General features: G+C 51.6%; 10 protein-coding genes across 10 annotated transcripts; 6 read left to right on the top strand and 4 right to left on the bottom strand.

Moving 5' to 3' along the window:
• Positions 1-272: 272 nt before the first annotated feature.
• Positions 273-1536, top strand: C8Q69DRAFT_504211 (vacuolar membrane PQ loop repeat protein; the record flags this gene model as incomplete). The annotated part of the gene is made up of 5 exons (XM_028632570.1): positions 273-392; positions 507-1075; positions 1142-1191; positions 1255-1313; positions 1387-1536. 5 exons carry the CDS (start codon positions 273-275, stop codon positions 1534-1536), a joined length of 948 nt encoding a protein of 315 aa, XP_028487197.1.
• Positions 1537-2093: 557 nt separating this feature from the next.
• On the bottom strand, positions 2094-3228 carry C8Q69DRAFT_140257 (60S acidic ribosomal protein P1). The gene is made up of 4 exons (XM_028625421.1): positions 2956-3228; positions 2711-2788; positions 2485-2623; positions 2094-2393 (listed from the first exon to the last, which is right to left on the bottom strand). The coding sequence occupies exons 1-4, from the start codon at positions 3022-3024 to the stop codon at positions 2347-2349; spliced, it is 333 nt and encodes a 110-aa protein (XP_028487196.1). The 5' UTR covers positions 3025-3228; the 3' UTR covers positions 2094-2346.
• A 39-nt stretch (positions 3229-3267) lies between these two features.
• C8Q69DRAFT_455893 (hypothetical protein) lies at positions 3268-5487 on the top strand. Its single transcript, XM_028629799.1, has 8 exons — positions 3268-3695; positions 3782-3863; positions 3936-3960; positions 4021-4299; positions 4357-4523; positions 4580-4793; positions 4848-5033; positions 5092-5487. The coding sequence occupies exons 1-8, from the start codon at positions 3476-3478 to the stop codon at positions 5263-5265; spliced, it is 1347 nt and encodes a 448-aa protein (XP_028487195.1). The 5' UTR covers positions 3268-3475; the 3' UTR covers positions 5266-5487.
• A 91-nt stretch (positions 5488-5578) lies between these two features.
• C8Q69DRAFT_140261 (mitochondrial aconitate hydratase) lies at positions 5579-8145 on the top strand. Its single transcript, XM_028625422.1, has 2 exons — positions 5579-5677; positions 5742-8145. The coding sequence occupies exons 1-2, from the start codon at positions 5633-5635 to the stop codon at positions 8091-8093; spliced, it is 2397 nt and encodes a 798-aa protein (XP_028487194.1). The 5' UTR covers positions 5579-5632; the 3' UTR covers positions 8094-8145.
• Positions 8146-8496: 351 nt separating this feature from the next.
• On the top strand, positions 8497-9465 carry C8Q69DRAFT_140239 (iron-containing alcohol dehydrogenase-domain containing protein). The gene is made up of 3 exons (XM_028625420.1): positions 8497-8710; positions 8831-8862; positions 8930-9465. Exons 1-3 carry the CDS (start codon positions 8608-8610, stop codon positions 9311-9313), a joined length of 519 nt encoding a protein of 172 aa, XP_028487193.1. The 5' UTR covers positions 8497-8607; the 3' UTR covers positions 9314-9465.
• Positions 9466-9522: 57 nt separating this feature from the next.
• Positions 9523-10586, bottom strand: C8Q69DRAFT_441735 (isoflavone reductase family protein; the record flags this gene model as incomplete). The annotated part of the gene is made up of 2 exons (XM_028628774.1): positions 9523-9880; positions 9967-10586. 2 exons carry the CDS (start codon positions 10584-10586, stop codon positions 9523-9525), a joined length of 978 nt encoding a protein of 325 aa, XP_028487192.1.
• A 1285-nt stretch (positions 10587-11871) lies between these two features.
• On the top strand, positions 11872-14760 carry C8Q69DRAFT_140190 (hypothetical protein). Its single transcript, XM_028625419.1, has 6 exons — positions 11872-12248; positions 12314-12689; positions 12750-12867; positions 12930-12997; positions 13071-13101; positions 13166-14760. The coding sequence occupies exons 1-6, from the start codon at positions 12060-12062 to the stop codon at positions 14658-14660; spliced, it is 2277 nt and encodes a 758-aa protein (XP_028487191.1). The 5' UTR covers positions 11872-12059; the 3' UTR covers positions 14661-14760.
• Positions 14761-15281: 521 nt separating this feature from the next.
• C8Q69DRAFT_495890 (putative importin beta-3 subunit) lies at positions 15282-19606 on the bottom strand. The gene is made up of 6 exons (XM_028632244.1): positions 19138-19606; positions 18843-19065; positions 18605-18780; positions 18113-18544; positions 15987-18052; positions 15282-15932 (listed from the first exon to the last, which is right to left on the bottom strand). Exons 1-6 carry the CDS (start codon positions 19318-19320, stop codon positions 15725-15727), a joined length of 3288 nt encoding a protein of 1095 aa, XP_028487190.1. The 5' UTR covers positions 19321-19606; the 3' UTR covers positions 15282-15724.
• Positions 19607-19795: 189 nt separating this feature from the next.
• C8Q69DRAFT_455878 (CBS and PB1 domain protein) lies at positions 19796-22633 on the bottom strand. Its single transcript, XM_028629798.1, has 4 exons — positions 22115-22633; positions 21146-22019; positions 20999-21093; positions 19796-20942 (listed from the first exon to the last, which is right to left on the bottom strand). Exons 1-4 carry the CDS (start codon positions 22325-22327, stop codon positions 20115-20117), a joined length of 2010 nt encoding a protein of 669 aa, XP_028487189.1. The 5' UTR covers positions 22328-22633; the 3' UTR covers positions 19796-20114.
• A 1324-nt stretch (positions 22634-23957) lies between these two features.
• C8Q69DRAFT_485044 (40S ribosomal protein S26E) lies at positions 23958-24753 on the top strand (the record flags this gene model as incomplete). The annotated part of the gene is made up of 4 exons (XM_028631806.1): positions 23958-23980; positions 24154-24281; positions 24411-24513; positions 24648-24753. The coding sequence occupies 4 exons, from the start codon at positions 23958-23960 to the stop codon at positions 24751-24753; spliced, it is 360 nt and encodes a 119-aa protein (XP_028487188.1).
• Between the last annotated feature and the right edge of the window lie 114 nt (positions 24754-24867).

Here is a 24867-nt window from a genome sequence, read left to right as displayed (position 1 = left end):
CCTCAGGCCGCCGATGTAACCGCGCCATCGTTTTGGTAGGCCTTTGCGCGCACGAGGTGCAATCTCTTCTCCCCGTTTCTCGTCTCACGCGGTCCCGATCACTGGCAGGAAGGATTGATCCTCTTGAGATCCTCATGCGATTTTGTATTTTCAGTTCAGTACGGGCATTTAGTCCTTGAGGCGATCTCCGACCATAACTTCGCCTCCCCGACGTCACCGTTCATCGAGGTCATATACTCGCCTTAACCTCGTTCGGGGCGACGACCTGAAAAATGGATATCATGCTGCGAAACAGAAGCACTGGTTCGACGGAACCAGTGCCATTGACACCTCGCGAAGCTGCTTCAGGGATCTTGGGCTCGATTTCCCTGACTTGCTGGATATTCCTCCTGGTATGTGCTTCCCGATCTCGATCGGTGGTAGTGGGGTGATAAGGCATCCTGTCCACCAGATAACCTCGATGGAGGCAATACACGAGGTCGTATATTCTGACAGACTTGACACAGGTTCCCCAGTTAATTGAGAATTATCGCAATGGAAGCGCGGAGGCCGTCTCGCTTGCCTTTCTCTTTGTATGGTTCGTCGGCGACGTGACCAATTTGATCGGAGCTGCTTGGGCCGGACTGGTGCCGGTCATAGTTGCCATTGCCGTTTACTTCTGTATCGCGGACGGTGTCCTGATTTCTCAATGTCTTTACTACAAATATCGCAATGCACGCCATGAGGCTCACCGACGACGCTCATCCACCCCCGATCCCACTACTCCTCTGCTGGGACGACGCATGAGCGACAACGGGGGTCTGTCGAGCTCCTCCATAAACGATGGCCAGCAGCGGCGTGTTAGTCAGCCGGAGGACGCATTGGCTAAGATCGTCGAGGAGACCGAGTCTGGTCGTCAAGCCTGGACGAAGAACGTACTCAGCGTGATCGCCATTTGTGGAATTGGCGCGGCCGGATGGGTAATTGCCTGGCAGACGGGAGCTTGGACACCAGCTCCTCAAGAACACGACGGCGAAAAGGACATGGTTGCGGGAGCGCAAGTGTTGGGATATGCCAGTGCCCTGTGCTATCTGAGGTGGGTGGACTTTATCAGTGCACATACCATCAAGTTCTGGTGGATTTATGCTGACCAAGACAACAGTGCGCGCTTGCCTCAGATCTATAAAAACTACCGCGAGAAGTCATGCGAAGGTATTTATCCACGACAGCGACGTCACTAGGACATCAGATGCTAATCCTCGAACTATTATCTAGGACTCTCCCTTCTCTTCTTCATCCTTTCCCTTCTAGGCAACCTCACCTACGGTGCAGGGGTAAGTTATATGCTGTAATTTGGATACATTAATATCACCAATGAGCGTAGCTGACCACCCGTGCCGCGACCAGATCCTCTGCCACTCTACTGCAAGAGACTATGTTATCACCAACATCCCATGGTTGATCGGTTCGCTGGGCACCATGGTTGAGGACGTCACGATTTTCGGACAGTTCCGCCTGTACGCCGCAGGACAGCGACAATTTTCAGCAGTAGCCTAGTAGGCTACCAGTCTCCGGAGTTGTACGCCATCGATGTCGACATTGATGGCTGAGGTCCGTGTCAGTCATTTACCCTTTTACTGTTCCTAGTGTTTTTGCTTTTTTTTTCTCAACTGCATCGTTTATCCTGTGTCTTTTCCATGCATTTCGGAATTTTCATATATATTCAGCTGAGAGGAGTGTATGGCATACGGGAAGGGCCCAAAAATTGCTGTTTTGTTATCGTGTCATTCTGTTGTTTCACTGCGGAGATGAAATCAGGCATTTACTCGTGTATATGTATGTATGGGCTTTACATCTCTTTATATCTTACGGGAGGATCTCTCAGCGAGAGGCTGTGATGTCGTATATGGGACGGAAGGGGGAAAAAGGAGGGACGGTAAACAATCAAAATCAAAATATGGACACTGGACTGAACATCCAGACGGGATCCTGTTTCATGGTCGCATTTCATACGTAACATGAAGAATCTGGGCAACCCTAGCTACAACTAGCAGAAGCAGGAATTTCTCGAACATTTGTTTTCACAGCACGACCAGTCCACTCCGGTTGCACGTCATGTCCCTATGGCGGCGGCGATTGAAGAGCAGAAATCCCAGCGGCATCCCAATCCCAGCACCTTGTATCCACCCGTCCGGTATTTTCCATTTCCTAGCCTTCGCACCAGCCTGCGCGGGTTGCGCCCAGTGTCCAGAGAGAACCCCCCATTGATAATTTTTTCCGTCCCATCATGGTGACCGGTGTCGTTGCACGATACAGAAGAAACGAGGAAACATGGAACAGAAGCAAGGAAACGATATAGGAATGCGCTTAGTCGAACAGACCGAAGCCCATGTCCTCGTCGGACTCCTCCTTCTCTGTATTCGCAGTTAGTATAGTCCACGGTCTGGGGGCGATATCCGGGTGGCATGAGAAAAATCTGCCAGTCCGGAGTCAAGAAACACGTACCCTCCTCCTTCTTCTCCTCAGCGGCGGCCGCGGCGGGAGCGGCATCAGCAGCGACAGCACCGCCAGCAACGGGGGCGGCGGCGGCACCACCAGAGCCAACGTTGGTCAGGAGGTCCTTGACGTCCTTGCCCTCAAGAGCCTATCATGATGGTGTGATCAGCGCGGATTCCCGGGGGAAATAAAGCAGGCCACCTGTGCGACACCGCAAGAATCATGCGCAATTTACCTTGGCGAAGAGCTGAGTCCAGATGGGCTCAACTTCCTGGACCTTGGCGGCACCCAGGATGGTCTGGAGCTTGTCGGCCTGTTGTAGAGCACACGAGTCAGTCAATTGTTGCGATCACGATGCCGATCTTCCTTTGCATCTTTCGCTGTGCCCCTCCTCTTTTTTGCAATCCCAGTCATTGTATAAACCATTATCCCATGCAGCGAATTTTTTGTGAACAATCACAGGAGAGGGAATTCACGTACGGTGATCTCAACGCCATCGTCGGCGAGGATCAGGGCCGCGTAGGAAACAGCGAGCTCGGCGTGAGACATGGTGGTCGAGGTCGGACTGGCGATGAAGTCTCGAGGGGAGCGGGTGGTGAGAGGGAAGTTGAAGACGAGCTCGAAGTTCGATCTTGATCTATAGTGTCAGGTTGGATCTAAAGTGTGTGCGGAAAAAGCCCTCGCTTAGACGAGACCGCGTGCCGCCCGAATGCGGCCTAGCGCCTTGGCGACCCCTCGGCGGGAACGAAAGCTGGAAAGCGGATGCCATCATAGCCGATCATGAATAATAATGGATGGCTTCATTGTAACTATCTATCTATCTACTCTACTCTACTCTACTCTAACTACTAGTTAGTCTAACCACTTAACTATCGCCTGGATTGCCTGCACTGCCATCTCTGTGATTGACCAGTCGCCCGGAAGCTCAACCATCCTCTCGTTTCCATCTACGCGCATGCATTAATCCTCCCTTCCTCCCAACTGATCATTCGATCCCGCCATGGAATCCCCCGCCGTGCCCGTCCCGCTTGATCCGCACGAGCAGCCCATCCTCGAGAACCTCATTCGCATCCGCGACGGACTCTTGCTGTTGAAGCAGGATAAGTCCTCCTACATCAAGTCTCGTGATGTGATTCCGTTCTACGAGCAGGTCGTTTCTGAAGTTGAGAGGCTTAATAGCGTCCGCAAGGACCAGGACCGGCGGCGCCCTTACAATCGACGTTAGCACTGAGTGGGCCTGCGCGTGATGATATATAATGGAATGAAAGGACATATGGCTGACTGCTTGGCTGCGGCTTTTGTACAGTGGACTACGTGCTCGATGATTGCTTTCAGCTGATTTCGTTGCTGTTCTTGACCGTTGGGAAGAACAATGAAGCACCTGCTGTGTAAGTGATTGCGGTACCAGAGAAGTAGCAGCGCCGACTGGCTAACATGCGATCCTTTTTGTTTTCTTGCAGATATTCGCTGGCGACCACTGTTCAGGTATTGCTCTATTCTGACTCCCTTCACCCGCTGCGAATCAGTTCCTCTGACTCTCCCCAGCGCTTGTTGGACCACCTCGAAGAAGCCGGCTTCTACAGCGCCAAAGACCTAGATTCGATCACCAACACTCTCAAGAATATGCGCCAGACATTGGACCGAGGCCGGAATACCTATTCACCACATCTGCTGAAGCTCCTGGAGAGCCGGCTGGTGCAATGCCAGAACCTCTTGGACAAGCTGCACGCAGAGCTTGCGACTCTGGACCCGGAGCTGGCGCCCACCCATGAAACGCTTGTTTCGATTCTGCGATCTACCTCGGCCGCGAACACCCGTTCTCAGGTGGGAGTCCTTGTACACTGCTAGGAGAGAAAGGCAGCCGCTGATTCCGTTGTATAGTTCTCCGTCTCCGAAGTGCGAAGTTATCAAGAGCAGCTAAAGAAGATTGAGGCGACCTTGAAGGATGGCAACTTCGTGGGAGCAGACGGTATCCCGTTGAAGGGCCAAGATTTTGTCAAGGCATTGCTGGAACGATGTTGGAAGTGGTCTGAATTGGTCCTGGAGCGGTATGCAATTGCTCCCTACAAACCATGAGGTGACTGAATATCCTGACAAGGGACAGACAAGGAAAGATCGATGAGCGGTTCCGCGAACCGTATGAGCGATTGGTCGAGATTCGTAACCAATTGGACCGCCTATCTGTCACCCAGGCGTGGTCCTTGCGAGAGACGGATCTTTTCCAGTACCAGAGAAAGCTCGACCGTATCGACGAGGCACGGGTCGATGGGAACTTTGTTGATGCCTTAGGGCAACCGGCCGATCTTCACGCGCAACGGGTATGCATGACTTTGTGAGACCCCGGGAAAAAAAACATACTGATGCCTGGCCAGACATTGCTTTACCTGATCCGGCGGAGTTATGCGTATATCTACGCGCTCCTCATCTCGTCCGAGCCTGTCTCAGAGGCTTTACTGCCAATCTTCAACCAGCTGCAGACGCTGCGGCGCTGTCTGATTGAGGTCAAGGAATCTGGCGGGGTCTCCAACACGCGCGAACTGTATCCGTACAGTATGAAGGTGAGCATTCTGCCGTAGAAGAGTATGTAGTAAAAGTGTAGACGCTGACAATTTGTAGCTGAACTCCATCGACAACATGAGAGTTGATGGCAAGTTCTATGTCGGAAGCGACATTCCGGAGGGCCAGGCGAGTATCAACGCGCTCTTGGCCGAGTGCTACGATCTCGTGTACGATCTGCGCACGTCGCTTGTAGAGAGGGAAGACGGGAAACAGAGCGAGACGGAGGCCTGAGTGCGCCTCTGTCGTCTGGCTCGTCTCATTATCTGTTGAGGGATCATCTGGAGGTATTATCTTTGGATCCGGACTGGCGTTGACGGCGCAATGATGCTTTACACACCCCTTCTGTCTCAGTCATATATCACGGCTTGTAGCATAGAAAGTAGCCTACAGTGGAATTTAATTTGCTTGAGCTTTTGTGTCAATAAAAAATAATAAAATAATTGCGCCATCTCATGCTTTCGTCCTTCATGAAGATCTCCGAGGTCGGCCTTTGCCGTTGGCCAATCAGGGAAGGCGTAAAAAACATCGGGGGAAAAAAGCCCTAAAAGTTCGAGACTCGGACTTCCAACTCCCCCATTCCTCACGACAACGGATCGAGATGGTGAGGCAGTTGATCTGGCAGAGGGCCACGGCCTCGCGCAGGGTGAGTGTCTCTGTAGAATCGTTTCCGCTGAGTTTGTTTACTGATATCTTGTGTCCATCTACAGCTGGCACCATGCCTTACGCCGCGACCCGGTCTGCACAGGCGCACCCTCGCAACGGAGGCGGCTTCGTCGCGCTCTCCGCCTTATCCTAAGATTGTACGAAACCTCGAGGAGGTGCGACGGGTGCTGGGCTCTCAGCGGGCCCTGACACTCGCGGAGAAGATTCTCTACGCCCATCTGGCCAACCCGGAGGAGTCACTGCTCTCCGATACGAACAATGGTCGTGACATCCGAGGGCGCGCCAACCTCAAGCTGAAGCCGGACCGTGTTGCCATGCAGGATGCCTCTGCCCAGATGGCGCTGCTCCAGTTTATGTCCTGCGGTCTGCCTTCGACTGCTGTTCCTGCTAGTATCCACTGTGATCATATGATTGTGGGTGAGCGCGGTGCCGATACGGATCTGCCAGCCTCCATCCAGGGAAACAAGGAGGTCTTTGACTTCCTCGAGTCTGCTGCTAAGCGCTATGGAATCGAGTTCTGGCCTCCTGGTGCTGGTATCATCCACCAGACTGTGCTGGAGAACTACTCTGCCCCTGGTCTGATGATGCTGGGTACCGACAGCCACACGCCCAACGCAGGTGGTCTGGGAGCTATTGCCATTGGTGTCGGAGGTGCTGATGCCGTCGATGCCCTTGTCGATGCGCCCTGGGAACTCAAGGCCCCTAAGATTCTCGGTGTTCGTTTGGAGGGCAAGCTCAGCGGCTGGACGTCCCCGAAGGATATCATCCTTCACCTAGCCGGCAAGCTGACTGTCCGTGGCGGTACGGGCTTCGTGATCGAATACCACGGCCCTGGTGTTGAGACGCTCAGCTGCACCGGTATGGCTACCATCTGCAACATGGGCGCGGAAGTGGGTGCCACCACCTCTCTCTTCCCCTTCTCGCCGAACCATGTGCCCTATCTCGAGGCCACGCACCGCGGCCACGTCGCTAAGGCAGCTTCTGAGATCGCAGCTTCGGGCCCGCATAGTCTGCTCCGCGCTGATCCCCAGGCGGAGTATGACCAGCTCATCACGATCAATCTCTCTGAACTGGAGCCTCACATCAACGGTCCCTTCACCCCTGACCTGTCCGTTCCCCTGTCGGCTTTTGCGGACACCGTCCGGGAGAAGAAGTGGCCCGAGTCCCTCGGAGCCGGCTTGATCGGTAGCTGCACCAACAGCTCGTATGAGGACATGACCCGCGCAGAGCATCTCGTCAAACAGGCATCCGCTGCGGGCCTCAAGCCCAAAGCCGATTTCTTCATTACCCCTGGAAGCGAGCAGATCCGTGCTACCTTGGAGCGTGACCAGACTCTGAACACCTTCTCTGAAGCGGGTGGTGTAGTGCTAGCCAACGCGTGTGGTCCTTGTATCGGGCAGTGGAAGCGCACTGACGGCGTTGGTAAGGGTGAGGACAATGCTATCCTGACCTCATACAACCGCAACTTCCCTGGTCGTAACGATGGAAACCGACGTACCATGAACTTCCTGGCGTCCCCCGAGGTTGTGACTGCTATGGCCTATGCCGGCAGCACGACCTTCAACCCGATGAAGGATGCTATCACCACTCCAAGTGGCGAGGAGTTCCGTTTCGCCCCGCCTCAAGGATCTGACCTGCCAAGCGCGGGCTTTGAGTCTGGCAACCCGGCCTTCCAGCCCACGGCAGCAGTCCCAGACCCTTCCGTGGAAGTCGTTATCTCTCCCACATCGGAACGTCTCGCCAAGTTGGATCCCTTCGCTCCCTTCCCTGCCGGAGATCTGTCGGCCCTTCGAGTGCTTTACAAGGTCAAGGGTCAGTGCACGACTGATACCATCTCGGCCGCTGGTCCCTGGCTCAAGTACAAGGGTCACCTGCCTAACATCGCTGCCAACACCCTGATCGGTGCCGTCAACGCTGCTACGGGCGAGACTAACGTGGCCTACGATGAGGCTGGCGCGAAGTACTCGATTCCGGATCTGGCTGCCAAGTGGAAGGACTCTGGCATCGAGTGGCTCGTCGTTGCTGAGGATAACTACGGTGAGGGCAGTGCCCGTGAGCACGCTGCTCTGCAGCCTCGTTACCTGGGTGGCCGTATCATTGTGGCCAAGAGCTTCGCTCGAATCCACGAGACCAACTTGAAGAAGCAGGGTGTCGTGCCATTGACTTTTGCGGACAAGGCTGACTACGACCGCATCGATGCCAACGACATTGTTGACACCGTGGGCTTGTACGATGTGCTCAAGGCCGGTGGACAGGGCGAGATCCAGCTGCGCGTGCAGAAGCGCGAGACTGGCGAAACCCTGACGATTCCAGTCAAGCACACTCTGAGCAAGGACCAGTGTGGCTTCATCCTCGCTGGTAGCGCGCTCAACCTGCTGGCCAAGCAGGCGCAGTAAATTTCGGACATGTATTGATGTATGTTTTCACTGCTGGAGGGCAGAAAAATAAATCAGCTACTGTTTCATGTACTTCAAAAAAAAGGCTCGTTTTCTTCTGTCATCATGCATGCAAGGAGTCTTGGCGGTCTGCTGTACTTAAATATCCTGGATAAGTTGTCAATCTCATATATAAATATATATCTACGTTCATGTCTTGCATAATCATATCGTCCCGTATGCTCAAAACTTCTGTCCCGCATTTGGCGTGCCCATTGGCTCCACGTATAGTTATATGCTTGTTAGTTAATTAGTACGTTGTGTACTATGAATGCTTAACTAGTGGGCAATATCAGGGGCTTAGATATCCATTCTATACTTATAGAAGTGGACGAATAATAATTCTCAATACTTATGCTAACCCCGCATTAGATATGTCGTTGGTCGTCTTCTTCCCCATACATCATTACTATTGAACTTCCCTCATCCCCAAAACACCATCCAATGAGTTTCTAAATTAAATACAGACAAAACCATGACAGAAAGGGATCGCCACGGATGCACGCGCTGTCAATGCGGATCTCCTTGTTACTTTGGGAGCGGGAAGCTTGACGGACGGGGCGAAGTTTGTGGCACTTGTATGTAATATAATAATAAATGTTAATATCGTGCCAATAGTCTATTCTACATTTATTCCTTTTTCTTTTTTCTGTTTTTGTTAAACCTATTCGATATATACTAAATAAATACACTCATAGGCACTTGGGCATCAGGTATGGTTCTAGATAAAGTATAGGAATATTCCTATATGTGAGAATCTCAAGAGTATCTAGTAGATGCTGATATTTGCATCCTAGCTCGGTCCCCTTGGCGTCGGCCATGGCGAAACAAGCTGCATTCTCCTTCCGGCAGTATGCAAATATAACGCTTCTAAGAACGCTAATAATGACTCACAACAGCGCGTCCTGGGCTTCCTGACCTCGGACCCCATCGTATCTGAGGTCCTGGAGACGCGTCAGGTTGATGTGGCAAATGCTGATCTGGGTGATGTGCTCGATGCTATTATCCGCGAGTTGGGCTTGCCGAGATCGTTGGCGGATGTTGGAGTCGGTCGAGATAAGCTGGATCAGCTGGCGGTGAATAGTCTTAAAGATCGGTGTTGTGTGACGAATCCGGTGCCATTGAAGGAGAAAGAGCAGGTATTCGAGATTTTGGAGATGGTTGTAGGGCCGCAGGCGTGATCCATTTTGCCTGTGTGCTCATGAGTAGATCGGGGGAAGATGTGGTCTATATTGACTCCTGAAATGTGACAACTTGACTTGTATAGTGGATAGAACGAGATTTAACTATTTGCGGTATAAGCTCATGGATGTAATAACTAGAAGAATATATATATTGTTCCAAATGGTTAATTACATGCACTGTCATACGTGTCTCCGGTTTGTTTGTACTACAATTTGGCCCCCTGCGAGCTCACGATGTCCTTGACCAGCTCTTCCAGCGTAGTCAACTTCGGGTTTCCAATCACGTCGTTATCCCTCTTCTCATAAAGCGTGCCACCCTCTGTCCAGATACGACGCAGGGTGCAACCGGCCGCGGACGGGCTGCCCTGGGCCCAAGCCTGCTGCTCGAGCTCGCGCAGTCTAGGCAGAGGTGTGTACTGTACATCGGTCCATGGCTGACCGCCTGTCTGCTTTTCGAACTCGGCCTGAATGGCAGCCGGGGTGGTCGTAAAGGAGTTTACTTTGAGAGCGCGGTTGAAGGAGGCAGAGGGATGCCGGAGGGTTGCTAGGACGAGAGTTCCGACGCTGGGAGAAAGTCATGAGCGTCGACTGTCGTTAATTGCAGAAATAGAGGGGGGAAACAGGGATTGTATACGAAAGGGATAACTCACTCCTTCATGGTCGTAAAACTAACTGGATCGAGTCCCTTCTCACCCAACAATGTCGCCTTCTTCCCCTTCACGTCCCAACCCCCAACTTCCCTACCCATGGGGAAACCCTTGATATACATTTCCGGATACGGCCCCGTCACGACATATGTATATGCCAGATCCTTCGTCTCGTTCTCCAGAAATGCGCGCACCTTCAACTTGCCCTGATGCGGCTTCTCCGACGCCGACGCCGGCGAGTACTTGATATCAGTTCCATATTCCGACGGCAGAAACCATTTCACATCGCTAGCCTGATCTGCCAGACGGATCAATGGGATCTGAGCCTCGATCACAGTACGACCTAATGCGGAAATGACGGTGTCAATGCCCTTGTATGCTTCCGTGACGTCCTTCTCGTTCGTGATATCGCCTGTGATGACTTCGACGCGTCGATTCGTCTTCAGATCATTGAAGAAAGAAGCCTTGCTTTGCGCAGAGGCTGGGGATGTGAAAACGACGACACGCGAGAAATCATCTCGTGCGTTGACGATAGCGTCCAGGATGAACTTGCCGATGTTGCCAGTTGCGCCGAACAGGAGGATGTTGCGGGGTTGGAAGCCGGATGGAGGGGTTGATGGCATGGTGAGAGCGACGCTTTCCTTTACTCTTTCTTTCAATTGGTTGAGATGGGATTGGGGGTAAATAGGAGAGACAATTGAATTGGAATGAGAATTCTTTTCGTATATAACCTCTTCTAACTGTTTGTTATTGCTGGTTATTGGAAATAAATATTAACTGCCCCCTCATGCAAGTTCGGCGGGGTCGGGCCGTCGGCTTTAAGTCCGATGGAATTAATATGCCTTTTTATACATTCATTCATACATAGTTCGAAGATCCAACAACTCCACGCAGATGCAAGTGAAATTATAAGGAAGATACCATATAACGCGGCTACTGTTTTGCCCAGGTTAGGTAGGTTCGAAACAACTTCAAACTACCCGATTACATCATTTCTATGGTAAGTAACTAAGTAGTTAACTAGTTAACTAGGATGAGAGGAGATCAAGTACCTACCTTAGGTAACTTATGTCGCGTGATGTCTCCTGTTCTGCCGTGATATAGAGAATTATATTATGTACAGTAGTAACAAGACATTCAACCAATTCGATACATACTTAAGAGTATCATCTCAGCCTCGGATGTTCATAGAGTAGGCATCCCGGTTAGTTACCGTGGTAGATTTATTTGGAAAGCCCCGAAACAACAGAGTCATTGTTCATAACCTTGACCATTTACCGGGAAAGACCGACAGTCTCCAAGACAGCTGGTTCCTGATCATCTTCTTTTCCCGTGGAAATGTAAAAAATATTCTTCTTTTTCAGTTCTTGATATCAACCTCGGCATGCGAAAAACGGGGGATTTCCTGAAACGGACTGTTCGGCAGCCGCCGATGGCTGCTGATTGGCTGGCGGTGCAAGAGCATACATCATGACTGAAGTCTCGCCGTTTTCTGACTTCTGCAATCTCGTGTATATCAGATTATATCAGATCCAGCGGATTTCTCTGCTTCTCGATCTCCTCTGTATCCATGGAACGCATCATCCGCCCTTGATTTTCTCGATTCGTTCTTCTGGTGTCCTGTGGTACCCCCCATTGGCGCACCACCCGCTGTTCTCGATGTGGTCTCCAGCATTCCAACCTCCATCTCGCATCGGACCATCCTCCGGTTTCTGCTAGTCATTATAAATCCCAATTGAGAGGGAAAAGGCGGTTCAAGAAGGTCTTGGCAGTGGGATCTGACATATTACGTTCGCGACATCAATCTCGACTCTTGCCGGAGTGGCGTCCCTTGTCACCCTTACAGTTTGTCACTGTAGACCGTGGCGAACGTCCCTGCACTCTTTCGATCTTCAAACGTTGGGCTCCCAGCTCATTTTCTGGGGTCTCTTTTGTTTTCTGGGACCTGACATTTTCCTGGGACCCGATCTTGGCACGCTCTGTCGTACCTGTGAAAACCTTCGCCTGATCGAGCATTATATAGACAGCATGAGACGAGCGTCCTTCTTGGTCGCTCGTCGAGTCCGTCCAGAAACACCCTTTGAGGATCCCTGGAGATGACATACACAGTCCGGTCGCCAGTCCCTCATGGTCAGGACAAGCCATCTGATCTTGGAACCGCGGTCCTGGTGACCATCTGGACGTATCTCAGTGTGACGACCGTTGTCTTAATGCTGCGTTTCTATGCCCAGATCAGAATCCAACGTAAGACTGCGACGGATGACTATTTCATGATCCTAGCCTGGGTAAGTGTCCTGGATCAGATTCACACGTTCCCCTTGGGAAAGGCCATAACTAACGGTCTGTGGAGATCTCTCAAGTAATAGGCAATGGACTACTCACATATTCTGTCCACAGGGGTCTGGGGCAGCATTCCAATTATCTGAGTTTTCAGGATAGAGTTCAGGTGGTCAGATATGAGTACATTGGTGCTGCATGGGGAATCATCTCGCCCACATTGGGCCGCATCTCATATGCGCTGTTCCTGCTGTCAGTGCTGTGGCTGTTGACGACTGTTCGCCGCATCATGCTCTGGATCCTCATTTCACTGCAGGTCGTTCTGAACTTCCTGGCTTTCATCATCCTTTTTGCCCAGTGCCATCCCACTTCAAGGGTGTGGGACCCATCTGTGCCCGGCTATTGCGTCTCAGTAAATGTGCAACCAGACATCGGGTTCGCTCAAGGGGGTACGTCGTGGCTCAATCAACGACGCTACAGGAAGAATGGATAGGCTAATTGTTGTACAGCGATAAACACATTGTCAGATTTGGTCCTCACAGTGATCGGCATGACTGTCGTGCTGCATCTCAACGTTCGCAAGTGGACCAAGGTTGTCCTGGCTGTGCTAATGGGATTAAGTTTGATGTGAGTTGAATGATTCCGTCTGACTCTGACATCTTGAATTAATTATTAATTAATCCGCTTAGTGCAATGGTTGCCTCGATTGTCAAGACCGTCGAGCTTAAAAGATTAGAAAGCACCGTGGATTTCACATGTACGTGCTAGGCCTCCAATTGGTTTTTATTGTTTTGTTTTTGTTCGGTGTCTAACCGTCGATTCATCTGTAGATGATACTGTTCCTTTCGTAATATGGTACACGTGAGTTGACAAGTTTCTCTTCCCTTGCCATCGGATGGCCTTTCTAATACCTTTCTTCTTCCAGGCTAGAGAACAATGTGGTCATGATCGCGGCGTCTATTCCTAAAGTCCGGCCTCTAGTCATCTTACTACAGCGGAAGTATTCCAGCAGTAGAGGTACATCCGAGAGAGGTTCTGATTTTGCGAGTTACTATGATGAAGAGAGCGCTCGAGCAAGATTTGAAGCTCCCGAGAGGAGACGCAGACGCTCAACTCTTGCTAGATTCAAGTTTGCCTGGGATCCGCATGCGACCCATCTATCGGGAACTTACTCCAGCATCCATCTGGGCAGCCGTACCTCACGCAATAACGAGTCTGCGTTGACCTCTCCCTCGTCGGTGGGTAGCAACCAGGAACACTCAGCGAGACCTTTCACGGGTTGGTTACGCAGCCCAACCAGACGGAATACACAAAACCGCGGCAGAAGCAATAGCATTAGCCTTGCACAACTATCAAGGCGGTCGCCGCTGAAGAAAAGGAAACACTGGAAGAGCCACAGCATGTCCTCACATGGACCCCGTACGAGTCCCCGCAGTTTTCGATTTGGTTCTGCTCTATCCCACTCCCGCACTCGCTCCTCTAACAGAAGCGTTTTTGATCGGAACTCTGTTATACCGACCCTTCAGAACCAGAATACAGGCAAAACCACGATCTCTGCCGGTGGCCCTCTTCCACCGTCTGTCCCTGCCTCGATGGTTTGCACCCCACGTCCCGAAAGTGGTGGTATATCGGAAAGGGCCAGTATCAATAACGATTACCACGAGAACGAGTATACAGGACCGCCTCTCACACATATCCCGTCCGTTGGGCCTGTTTGCATCTGGCGCACAAGGGAGTATACCATTCAGTATGAGGACAGCGATAAAGATCCAGATAGCGCCCACGTTGACGGAGAGCCCGGCCCTACCTTTGAAGAAGATGAGGTTGCTGGGCTCGAATTGAACGATGTTGGAGGCATTTTAGGTGGCAGTAGTTACCAGAAAAATGGAGAATCAGGCGAGACAGAGTCCTCTCATGACAGTGACCTACGTTCACCTCTCTCAACAGTCGACGAGATACCGGCAGAAGGCTCAGAACTACGTGACCTCAAAGATATCCTCAGGGAGGGCAATGGCAGTAACTACGATGCAGCCAATTCGAATCAGTCAACATATGATGTAGCCACAGCGGACCAATTACAACTGTCTGACGTTGGCGGGATTTTGAATGGCAGCAGCGAGAATACCGGCACGATCACGGGCTCCAATTCCACCGGAAGAACCAGCCCTCGTCCTAAGGTCAAGGATACATTGGAACAAGAAACATATGATCCCGCAGTTGCTGACCGGTTGGAGCTGTCCGATGTTGGTGGGACCCTGGACAGACTCAACGACAATAACATAGCAGATGCGAACAATGAAAACAGTCCCCATTTCAGTGCTACTGCTCCGTCTACGACGCAACAGGCGACACACGATCCGGACGTTGTCGACCCCCTCGAGCTCTCAGACAATGGCGGGATCCAAAACAACCCGCAATGATGACACGACTTGACAATCTTCCTCTTCTCCACTCAACCTAAAGGGACATTGCTAAATACCATGTCTCTCGAAATCCTCAATCCACCCTCCTCCTACCCCCTCTTGTACAGTATATTCTCCCCACGATCCTCTGCTATATCATTCAATAACGACCAAACGGAAAGGCGAAAAGGAGCAAGCGGGGAAAAGTTTAAAGTCATTTATATCCTTTTGATTTGGTTTCCATTTACTCGATGTCTTGTATAGTATTGGATGGACTGTATATACCAGGATATGGATAACGAACAGGGCACAGTGACATATGTATATATATGATATAATATAATAATATGCAAATGAATAGAATCAAGTTAATTCCACCTACTTTTCACTTCGCATACCTTTCGACTATGGATGCATCGGTCTTGAGACTATATATAAATACGACGGAACGCGACCAGCAAAATATATAAAAACCCTTCCAGGGTGAAATTCAGGATTGAAAGTCGACCTACTCCCGATAGTATGGATTCTTTATTCAATCTTCCCTCTAGTTATCTACTTACCCATCTAACCCAACCATGATCGGAATGGGAGGAAACAAAAACCATACGCCAACGTACTCTTAGAGCGGGAGCTTCATTTAGATCGAACTTTTTTTTTCTTTTTGAGATATAGAACCTAGTAAGAGATAGTAGGAGAAAGCTATCACAGATGCATCATGGGGATCATAGGCGGGGGCTCAGGGCCAGTTGAGTTCAGTCCAGTCCAGATCAGATTCAGGGTCCAGATCCAGGTCCAGGTAACGTCAGGTCATAGGGTCGGGAAAGGGCACATGATTTAATGAATCTGACATTGGCAGAGATATCAAAGGGTCATAGGTAGATAAAATGTAAAAAATAGGCCAAACTAGCGCGAAGATTTATACCATCGATCAACAAAGTGTTCCAGGTCAAAAAGGGGCCTTGGAATAAAAAGAGAGCACCTCGCCAGACTCGCACACATGGGGAGATAGAACAAAAGGTCATGTCAAATACATCACACGCCGAAACACGTTTCTTTTCTTCGTCCTCTTCTCCTTATTTCTATTGGAAATAGCTCCGCACCGCCACCTGGTTATCTGGGTTTACACTAGCGAGGATCTGCTCTGCGTTAAGGCCAGTAGCGGCCACGAGCTGCTTGGCCGAGGCGGCAACGCGGGCAGCAGTGGCGCCCTGGAGAGTCTCCGCGTCCAGCGCTTGCACTATATAACCGAAGACCTTGTCGGCATTCGAGAGAACAGCAGGGCTTTGTCTGATAGGGATGTTAGTAAACAACATGATGAAATGCATGGGAGAGACGACTTACTGATCAATGAGCTGAGCTAGGAACGAGTACGCATATGGCGCAGCCTCCTCGTCAAATGTGATGGGCAGAGTGTTGATCCAGGTAGCAACAACCTCTTGCGGGTTCTGGACCTTGGAAGCGTTGTAGTGGAGGATCTTGGCAATACTGGCTGAAGCATTCTCCGTAGCAAACACGTGCTCCTCCGTCCTGGAGTGAGGATGCTGGCACACCTGGATAAGGGTAGGGATGCAGGCTGCCACGAAATCGCTCCACGGAAGACCACCCTTCTGCGCAGCAATACCGACACCGTAAGCCGCAGCCTGTCTGTTGGCAGCGTTCTCGTCCCGTAGACCGTTCGCAAGAGGCTGCAGAATGTGGTCCTTGTAGTTCCATGACTGCTCGCCACAGAACTCAAGCACATCATCCATGATACAGATGGCCCACTGGCGCTGAGTCGGGTCCTGACTGGTGATGAACGCATCGTAAAATGGAAGTAGTTGTTGCCAGGCTGGCAGGAACGAAGGACCCTGGTTCTTGAAGATAGTGTGGAAAGCCTTGTTCATGTCACTAAGGAGGTTCTGGTCGTCCTCGACGGCGTATTCGTAGTCAAGATTCTCCTCCTCGCCATCCTCTTGGTCAGCCTTCTCATCGAGACGTAGCTTAACACGCTGCTGGTAGTCTTCGAGTGTGGACTTGGACGACTGGATGAAGGCCTGCATGTGGTCAGGGGTGAGACTGTTCTTTCCTGCGACCTCCACGGACTCGTAGAAGCACTGGTACATTTCTGCCAGAGTGTCAATGGTAGGCTCAGCGCTCAGCACTTCAATGATCTTCTCGGCGACCTTGTTCCACATCTGTGCGAAACCGGGTGACTGAACACCGTGAGCTTTCTTGTACGAGTTAAGAAGCTGAGGGATAAGCTTGGCCGATGAGACACGGACCGGATCATGGAAGAAGAAAGCCAGACCGGGGATAGCGATCTTCTCCATGGTCTCAAGGACATAAGGCTCGAAGGCAGCCTCAAGGATCTGGGCATAGATGGTGATAAGCTCGATGGCAGTGTTTTTATCCTCAAGAGCACTGGTCTTGATTCCAATAACCTTGCCCTTGAGGGGAACCAGCTCCCATCCTTCATCCTGCTCGACCTGATCGATCTGATCTTCATCATCAAGGAGCTGAATATCAGCCTTGGCCGCAGCAACCGTCAAAAGAGGCGGCATAACGTGTGGCAAGTATGGAATGAAGTCCTGGCCCAGGACACGGCACATGCGGCCCCAGCAGTGGAGAAGGTACTGTGACTGGGGGTCGTCAGGCTCCGTGATGTTCTGCTGGATGTTACCAAGGAGCTGCACAAGGTTGAGAGCATCCTGTCCCATCTTCTCCTTTCCAACGGCCAAAGCAATGAGGGTAGCGCACTCCATGGCCTTTGCACGCAGCAAGCGGTACTCCTTCGACTGTTCCTCCTTCAGGACGTTGAACAGCAATGGCATCAAAGTGTCATAGTACTGGGAGAATGCCGTCTCCGCAGAGTCGGCGATGGTGGCAATGGTCGAGAGAGCCTGTTCCTGGACGAATCGCTTAGGACTGCGAAGAAGCTGAAGGAGGTGTCTGAGAAGCTCTGCCAGGTAGGGCTCAAGGATGCCCCTCTCCGCCTCTTCGCAGAAGTTGACTAGGGCAGCAGCAGCATGAGCCTGCACCCTCGGTTCGGCCGAGTTGAGAACAGGAATGATGTTGTTGAGGACGACCGCGTGGTATTTCTCTTGCATTGTGCCGGCAAAGTCAGTGCTCATCTGACCCAGTGCGTTACATCCCGCATATCTCACACGAGGATGGGGATCTTGCAGGGCTGGGACTACGAGGGCCAACACCTGGTCGAGCTCGCCAATCATGAGGTCCCGGCAACCCTCAGAGATAGCCGAGATGGCCATGAGGGCCGCATGTCTATCGCGCCAGGCAGAGGACGACATCATCCGGGGAACCCAGGCGAAAGTTGCAGGAAGGATGACCTGACCACCAAGCTTGTTGGCCAAACGATCCATGGCCTGCTCTCCGGCAACGTGGTTCAAGTCACTTTCCTCAAGATCAAGCTGGAGCTGGAGTTAATACTGTTGATCGCATGTACAGATACTGGGATAGTTGGGACTCACGTCTTCAGAAGCGTTCCACTCCTCAGCATCCTCGTCATCAATTCCAAGGTCGGTCATGAGGCTCAGACACTGAGTAACCATCTCCTGGGCGAAAATGGGGTCCTTCTTGCAGGTGTTGGGGGCGTATTCCGCAAACGTCACCATTAACTCCAGAGCGTTTTGTCTGACCTGGTCACTGAGCTCTTTATCGCCAATGACGCTGATACTGAACTTGACGAGGTTGTTGAAGAGAGGCTTGAACATCTTTGGTGCAATCTCAGCCAGTTCAATCAGAGAGACAAACGCACGAGAAAGCTCCTCGCTCTCGTCGGACTCCTTCAAGGGAGGGAGGATGTTCAAGATATCGGGAATCAGAGAGAAGAACTTCGAGTGAGACTTCTTGGATATGGAACGGAAGAAAGCAGCAAAAGCCTCCACGGCCGCAATGCGAACCTGCAACGGGGTCAGCAGGAGTTGTCGTAAAAAAGATTTTCAGATTTTCAAACCACATACGGCGATGTTGTCATCTCTCAAACCCTTGGCGAAAACACCAACAACGGTCTCCTCATGCTGCTTCTCGATAATGCCCGGGGTCGTAGCAAAAATTCGGAAGGCTGCTTCCCGCACACCTGCCTCGGGAGACTGGCTGGCCTGGAACAATACACCCAGCAGTTCGGGCCATTGCTCACCTGAAGAAGTAGTCGTCAGATAAAAGAGCACTAATATATGTATCCTTCTGTCCCAAACATACCGTTATCAGTATACTGCCTGGCAACCTCAGCGATAGCATCACCGATCTTGTTTCGCACGTCCGACACAGACTCGCGGCTCAAGCAGGCTACTAGCTTCGTTCTGATAGCGATTCGCTGCTCATCTGTAAGGGTGGAAAAGAGCTCCTTGGATTCATTGGTTCTGGGATCTTTGCTCGTCTTTGTCGATATTCTTCTAAACAGCACGGCCGCAAAGGAACGCGTCTAACAGTTCCGCACTCGATGATTAGGCAACGGTATATCACGGACGACAGAGAGGTGTTTTCGTCCACTTACCACTTGATCCTCTGCTCCTTCGATCTGTTCAGCCAAACCCATCAGGAGAACATCCGGGCGGTTTTGAATCCATTCGCCGTTCAGCTGCTCTTCCGCCTGGGATCGCACGGTATTGTCGGGGGTCGTCAGTGCGCGCAGCAGCTGGGACAGCGCTGTGTGGACCTCGGGAGGAAGCAGCGACATTTTGACTGCTCTGACTCAAGGAGATCCTATATAATGCGAAAAGGCTCGCGTTCAAGAGACCGGAAGACGCGAGTCGCCTTTGACACCCGAGCGGGGGTTTTGTTTTCGGTGGGGTGGACACTGGCCGATTGAATATCTCTTAGGGAGACGCCAAACAGAGTTAGGGTCGATTTCAGTGAAAGACGCAGCTCAGACGCAGACTCCGCACCGCCGCCGTAACAGCAGCTTGGCCTGGACTCGCGGAGAGAGGCTGTTTGAATCGCAGACTGACCGCGAGACCGTGGAAAGTGGGATGTGAAGCCAAAACCAAAAATTCCCAGAGTCAAGCATCTTTCTTTCGCTCGGGAACACACGACGCCAACCGGACCGCTAAACCCGATCAGGCCCAACGTGCGACGGGAAGCTCCACCGCCTTCATCAATATAATTTATTATGTATTATAGAGAACTACAATCATGATCATAACCAGAGATATGGTTCAGTAATAGGACACAGTCTTAATGTCAAAAGTCCTACTATGTGGTACACCCTAGCTAGCTACAAGATATCAATGCGCAAACAGTTCTCGGGACAGAGGACGAGCAGGAAGACGAAGAGGAGGGGGTCATCCAATACAGTAAGTAGGTAGTTAGTTAATAAAAACGAAAGAGGTATTAGTACGCAATAACAAAACACAACGAATACAAATAAACACTGCCCACAACAGGCAAAGACGAAGATACAATGGGTTGTTCGAGAGACCACCACGAGATGGTTGGCACACTACTGCAGAAGCTGAAGAGCGCGATCGTCTATTACCTGCTGGGACGGCTCAGAATGAAGACACCCAGAATGACGGCCGCTAAAGTCACAATAGCACCCGGCAGGAGAAGCTCGTTCGGCACACCAGCGACGAGCTGCTCTTCGGGTGTCTGGCGGTTGAAGGCGGGAACGGGCTCCTTAGTCGCCCTGACGGGTTCCTCCGTCACTTGCTCATCGTCCACAGCGCTCTTCTCCTCGAGCGGGCTGGGCAGCTTCACGGGCAGCGGGTGAGGTTCGACCGTGGCGGGGATGGGGGGCTGCGTGGGATCGTGCACGAAGAGATCGACCTTGTCGCGGCCAGATTGCCGGGCAAGCAGGACGGCATCCGCGAGATCCTGGTCCGTTGTGATGGAGACCGTATCGCCCTCGTTATCAAGGTAGCTGAGTGCATACCCGGTGTTGCTGAGCTTACCTTCCTCACAACTAGGCGGTCCTCCAATGGCCTCGACCTCGGAACCCAGCTTGGTAGTCACATGAGCAACCAGCTCGGCCAGGCCCGCAGAAGGCAGGATGTTCACCCGATGGACACGTCCACTGGGCGCCTTGAACTTGAATGGGAACGCATGTTCTTCGTGAAGTTGGTGATCAACCAGCAGTTCAGAGTGTTCATCACCGTGATGCGAAGCAGAGTCGTTCGGAAGAACGCTGTTCTCCCTGTCATAACCAGGCCTTGAGGGGTCAGGGCTAATTACAGACCGGTGAGCTGTGTGAGGGTGATGGCTGTTGCCTCCAGACACCATAGAATCAGACTCATGGTCCATAGACAGCCAGAACTTGTTCCAGGCTGGACCTTCATCATCGTTCGTAGAGATGGTGTTGATCTAAGAGAATAAGATTAGTCACCACAGCTAGCATAGATTACACCGGAAGCACAAACCTGCTCGAGAGTTGCATAGGTCAACTTCAGCACGTCGACCATGCCAACAATCTCACCGGCCTCGTTCATGACCGGCAGGTTGAGGTAGTGGCCATCTGCTCACAATCAGCATCTTATCCCAAACCTAGAGTACTAACCTATACTGACCGTGCATCTTACGAAGAGCCGCCTGAATGCTCATATCGGTCGGGGCAAAATCAGGGTGAGGCGTCATGACGCGCACGACGCTGCAGGTTGACGGATCAAGACCGGGAGCAATAACACGCAGAACGACATCTTTGCTGGTGAAGATACCAGTGATGGAGCCCTGATCCTGAACCAGAAGCGCCGTGGTGTGGTGCTCCTTCATCAGGGCAGCAGCGTCCTTGACGGAAGTCCGCACAGAGACAGTCGTGGGGGGAAGACCATCCAAAACCGATTCCAAAGTCGGTCCAGACATCTTCTGTCGGAGAGCCTCCACATACTGAATGATCTGCTGAGGCTGGCTGGAGCCGAGTTCGGACTGGACACCCTCCAGAGCATCATACAGCTTCCGGGAAGAGCTGTAAGCACGCTCCAGCTTCTCCATAGCATCGTAGAAGCACTTGGTGATATCCAAGATACCCGAGATGTCCTGGTTTTCGTCCATAACCGGTAGATGACGGAAGCCCTTACGGACCATGAGATCCAGCGCATCCGTAGCACTGGTATCAGTTCTCGCACAGAGAGGGTTTCTGGTCATAATCTCCGAAATCGTCACATCGCGAGCCCTGAGACCGGCTCCAACCACGCGGAAAGCCAGATCTTTGGCGGTGAAAATACCCGCAATCCGATCATCGTCGTCCGTCACCAGAACGCAGTCCTCTCTCTTCGCGGCCATCAACTGAGCGGCTTCCGCGACGGTGGTGCTGGGCTTAATCTGTAGAGCCTGGCTGGGCTTCAGGGCCAGGACGGTACCCGGAGGAGCCTTGCGGGTGTGTCGTGCTTTCGCCGGTTGGTGCCTCTTCTTATTCAAATCGGCTTCCATCTTCTTTCTGATAGCCTGATGGTGACCCTCACGATTAGCTGATGATAGCGGACAAGCGAGATATGGATATCTCGGTCGGGCCATCGGAGACGATGTGGGATTGATTATACCTCATCACGCTTCGACTGGTTCTGCCTCTGTCTGCTCGCAGCACTAATTGTCGATCCTCCAACGTCACTGGGCGCATGCGAGTGCGACGACTGGCCCTCTACTTTGGGCCGGGGGATGTGAGATCCCCCTGGGCTTTGATCGAAGTCCGGCATCCTGCCTCTACCGATGGTTCTATTGGGCGTACCCCGAAACGTTCCTCCAGTGGTAGACATGGTGGATCAGAAGCAGACTCGACGTGCTGGAAAGAGGACACGCAGAAAGCAACAAAGCGCAGGACCGTGCGAACAGGGGTATCTGGGAATCTGGAACGCCGGTCTGGGAGATGGGGGACGTCGTTCTCTCTCGCGGCGGGAGAATAAACAAGTCCCTGGGAGCCGGAACCCTGGGTGGAACGGAGGCTAAAGGAGGTCTTTCCGGCGGTGCTGACCAGTCTAAACCCAGCCGGGCGCGTCCCACGTGATGCCGTCGACTCGCCTGGAAATGAACACTGGAAGTGCAAGAGAGTCCTGTGTGTGGATGGGGGGTTTTGAGAGCGAGAAAAAAAGAAGTCGTGGTCATATGGCGGTGTGTGCTACTCTTCAGGAGCCTTAGCCTGACTATACCCAGTTGATCCTAGCCGGGAGGCATGAGGGTGATCATTAGGTTATCTGATATTCTACAAGATAACACGTTTTTCTCTTGATATTACCGAGGATACGCGTTCAAAGTGGATATAGCTTGTCAGGCATTATCATATATATGTAGTAAAGGTCAGGGTCTCACTCATGTTGTCCGGAAACCTTTCCTCACGATGATTGTATATGTAGTTACGCTATGGAATGGCTAACTCATCGAAAATCCATCTACATACAACCACAGAAAGTATTTCAGTTATCAAGACCAACACTTAAAATCTGGGAGACCAGTATACTCTTCCACATGTAACCAAAGAGAAACCGGACGTTGTGGCCTATTTCAAGTCAACATATCATAACAGAGAATGTGCACGGCTATGGCTTGGATACAAATGCCCCAACAGTCTTGCTAAATCCCGAGGAGAAAAACGCAATCACTAGATTTCTGATGGGTAGATTTGTACGTCTTCTGGCTACCGTTAAGCGAGTTGGACAGTAGCTAAATGCAAGTTGACTGTTGAGAGCCAATTAAGTAGTCAAAGGCCAATGCACGTTCTCGCTATGATAAGTCATCACATCGTTGTCCGAACTAGTGGGACAATAATTCACTCTCATAGCAATGTCGAGGATGGTAGCTCTGAAGCATGCAAACTGTCGATTTGAGTCTTCTTCTAGATAGAAACGACATGCAGTGAGCGAGAAGATTCCGGATGAGAACAATCGTGGGATCAAAATCCGGATTCCAAAATTCTAGCGGTCAAGAAGATAGCATCATGGCAATTGATAACGTAGATAAGGAAATAATGCCATAGAAGACACCTAGTAGTGGCTCGTCAACATGAGTAACCCGATATATGGCCTGAGGCTGTTTGTTGATCTTGACCATGAGTACATCCGACCATCCGGACCTGTAAACAACACTGTAGATAGACAAACCCGCGGGGCTTACAGGTTGTTTGTTTCCTTACTTTTTAACTGGCCACCGGAGGCTTGGCAAATGCTGCCTTGGATGCCTTAGATCCACGCTGTAGCTGCCTCAGGCGCAAATGTGCCATCCCGTGACCGGGGCCTCGCTTAAGGGTCTAGGGCTTCCGCCCACACATCGATAGAATCACATCACGAGAGCCCCGAGTGCCATCGACAACCACAACCGACAAGCCAAGTACGCGACAACCTCCCCCCAGACACTTCTTTTCCCGTCTGACGTGTCGCACAGAAATCCGTCAAAATGGTCAAGAAGAGGGCGTCGAAGTAAGCGATTTCCCCCTTCCAACAATCTGGTCCGGCGCATTCAAATGTCGTTTCCGTTGCTCGATGGCAATTTGATGAAAAGGACATTGAACTTCTCTCCGGAAGTCGAAATATTCCTTGGGAATTCCAATGGAAGGATGACAAGCTGACGAGCTCTTTTTCTCTCTTCACAGCGGACGTAACAAGAAGGGCCGCGGCCACGTCAAGCCCATCCGCTGCTCCAACTGCTCGCGATGCACCCCCAAGGACAAGGCGATCAAGAGATTCACCATCCGCAACATGGTTGAGTCCGCTGCTATCCGTACGTCTTCCCAGTCGGACCACACAGATTCTCGAGGATTCTTCGAATTGAACGCAGAATGAACAAAAAAGGCGGAATGGAAGATCGATCGGGCGAGAATATTGGACTAATCCGAGTTTCGAATCACAGGTGATATCTCTGACGCCTCCGTCTTCGCCGACTACGCCGTCCCCAAGATGTACCTGAAGCTGCAGTACTGTGTCTCCTGCGCTATCCACGGCAAGATTGTTCGGTATGGATGACCCCTCGAAACCGCTCCATCAGGAAAAACCTCCCCGTCTCGAACCAGGAGATTCTTTTATCTCCGAGCCGGTATCGTTCAATGTGGAATCAATGGATTTACTGACGGATAATTTCTCCTAACAGCGTCCGTTCCCGAGAGGGTCGTCGCAACCGTGCCCCTCCCCCCCGCATTCGCTACAACAAGGATGGCAAGAAGATCACCCCCCAGCAGGCCACCAAGGCTCTGTAAGGGAGTAGTTTAACTACTTCTCTCTTTTCTCTCTTCCTTCCTTGCTTGATCTGCGTGGGTTTCGGTGTTTCCTTCTGGGCGAAGGGACAGCTGCGGGATAACATGGAAAACGTC

This window comes from Paecilomyces variotii (genome assembly GCF_004022145.1).
Source record: "Paecilomyces variotii strain CBS 101075 chromosome Unknown C8Q69scaffold_2, whole genome shotgun sequence".
Lineage (NCBI taxonomy): Eukaryota > Fungi > Ascomycota > Eurotiomycetes > Eurotiales > Thermoascaceae > Paecilomyces > Paecilomyces variotii.
Note: the sequence above shows the minus strand (reverse complement) of the source record. Positions and strands in the feature narration are given on the sequence as shown.

Coding starts and splice junctions, on each gene's coding strand:
- C8Q69DRAFT_140257 (XM_028625421.1), bottom strand. CDS start 3,024: ATGTCTCACGCCGAGCTCGCTGTTTCCTACGCGGCCCTGATCCTCGCC. Junction 2,789..2,955: donor ACGATGGCGTTGAGATCACC/GTACGTGAATTC, acceptor GCTCTACAACAG/GCCGACAAGCTCCAGACCAT. Junction 2,624..2,710: donor GGACTCAGCTCTTCGCCAAG/GTAAATTGCGCA, acceptor CCATCATGATAG/GCTCTTGAGGGCAAGGACGT.
- C8Q69DRAFT_455893 (XM_028629799.1), top strand. CDS start 3,476: ATGGAATCCCCCGCCGTGCCCGTCCCGCTTGATCCGCACGAGCAGCCC. Junction 3,696..3,781: donor GCGGCGCCCTTACAATCGAC/GTTAGCACTGAG, acceptor GCTTTTGTACAG/TGGACTACGTGCTCGATGAT. Junction 5,034..5,091: donor TGTATCCGTACAGTATGAAG/GTGAGCATTCTG, acceptor GACAATTTGTAG/CTGAACTCCATCGACAACAT.
- C8Q69DRAFT_140261 (XM_028625422.1), top strand. CDS start 5,633: ATGGTGAGGCAGTTGATCTGGCAGAGGGCCACGGCCTCGCGCAGG. Junction 5,678..5,741: donor GGGCCACGGCCTCGCGCAGG/GTGAGTGTCTCT, acceptor GTCCATCTACAG/CTGGCACCATGCCTTACGCC.
- C8Q69DRAFT_140239 (XM_028625420.1), top strand. CDS start 8,608: ATGACAGAAAGGGATCGCCACGGATGCACGCGCTGTCAATGCGGATCT. Junction 8,711..8,830: donor GGGCGAAGTTTGTGGCACTT/GTATGTAATATA, acceptor ATACACTCATAG/GCACTTGGGCATCAGGTATG. Junction 8,863..8,929: donor CAGGTATGGTTCTAGATAAA/GTATAGGAATAT, acceptor TTTGCATCCTAG/CTCGGTCCCCTTGGCGTCGG.
- C8Q69DRAFT_140190 (XM_028625419.1), top strand. CDS start 12,060: ATGACATACACAGTCCGGTCGCCAGTCCCTCATGGTCAGGACAAGCCA. Junction 12,249..12,313: donor ATTTCATGATCCTAGCCTGG/GTAAGTGTCCTG, acceptor CGGTCTGTGGAG/ATCTCTCAAGTAATAGGCAA. Junction 12,690..12,749: donor CATCGGGTTCGCTCAAGGGG/GTACGTCGTGGC, acceptor ATTGTTGTACAG/CGATAAACACATTGTCAGAT.
- C8Q69DRAFT_495890 (XM_028632244.1), bottom strand. CDS start 19,320: ATGTCGCTGCTTCCTCCCGAGGTCCACACAGCGCTGTCCCAGCTGCTG. Junction 19,066..19,137: donor AAGGAGCAGAGGATCAAGTG/GTAAGTGGACGA, acceptor CGGAACTGTTAG/ACGCGTTCCTTTGCGGCCGT. Junction 18,053..18,112: donor AGTGGAACGCTTCTGAAGAC/GTGAGTCCCAAC, acceptor CTCCAGCTCCAG/CTTGATCTTGAGGAAAGTGA.
- C8Q69DRAFT_455878 (XM_028629798.1), bottom strand. CDS start 22,327: ATGTCTACCACTGGAGGAACGTTTCGGGGTACGCCCAATAGAACCATC. Junction 21,094..21,145: donor GGCTCTTCGTAAGATGCACG/GTCAGTATAGGT, acceptor GATTGTGAGCAG/ATGGCCACTACCTCAACCTG. Junction 20,943..20,998: donor CCTATGCAACTCTCGAGCAG/GTTTGTGCTTCC, acceptor TTATTCTCTTAG/ATCAACACCATCTCTACGAA.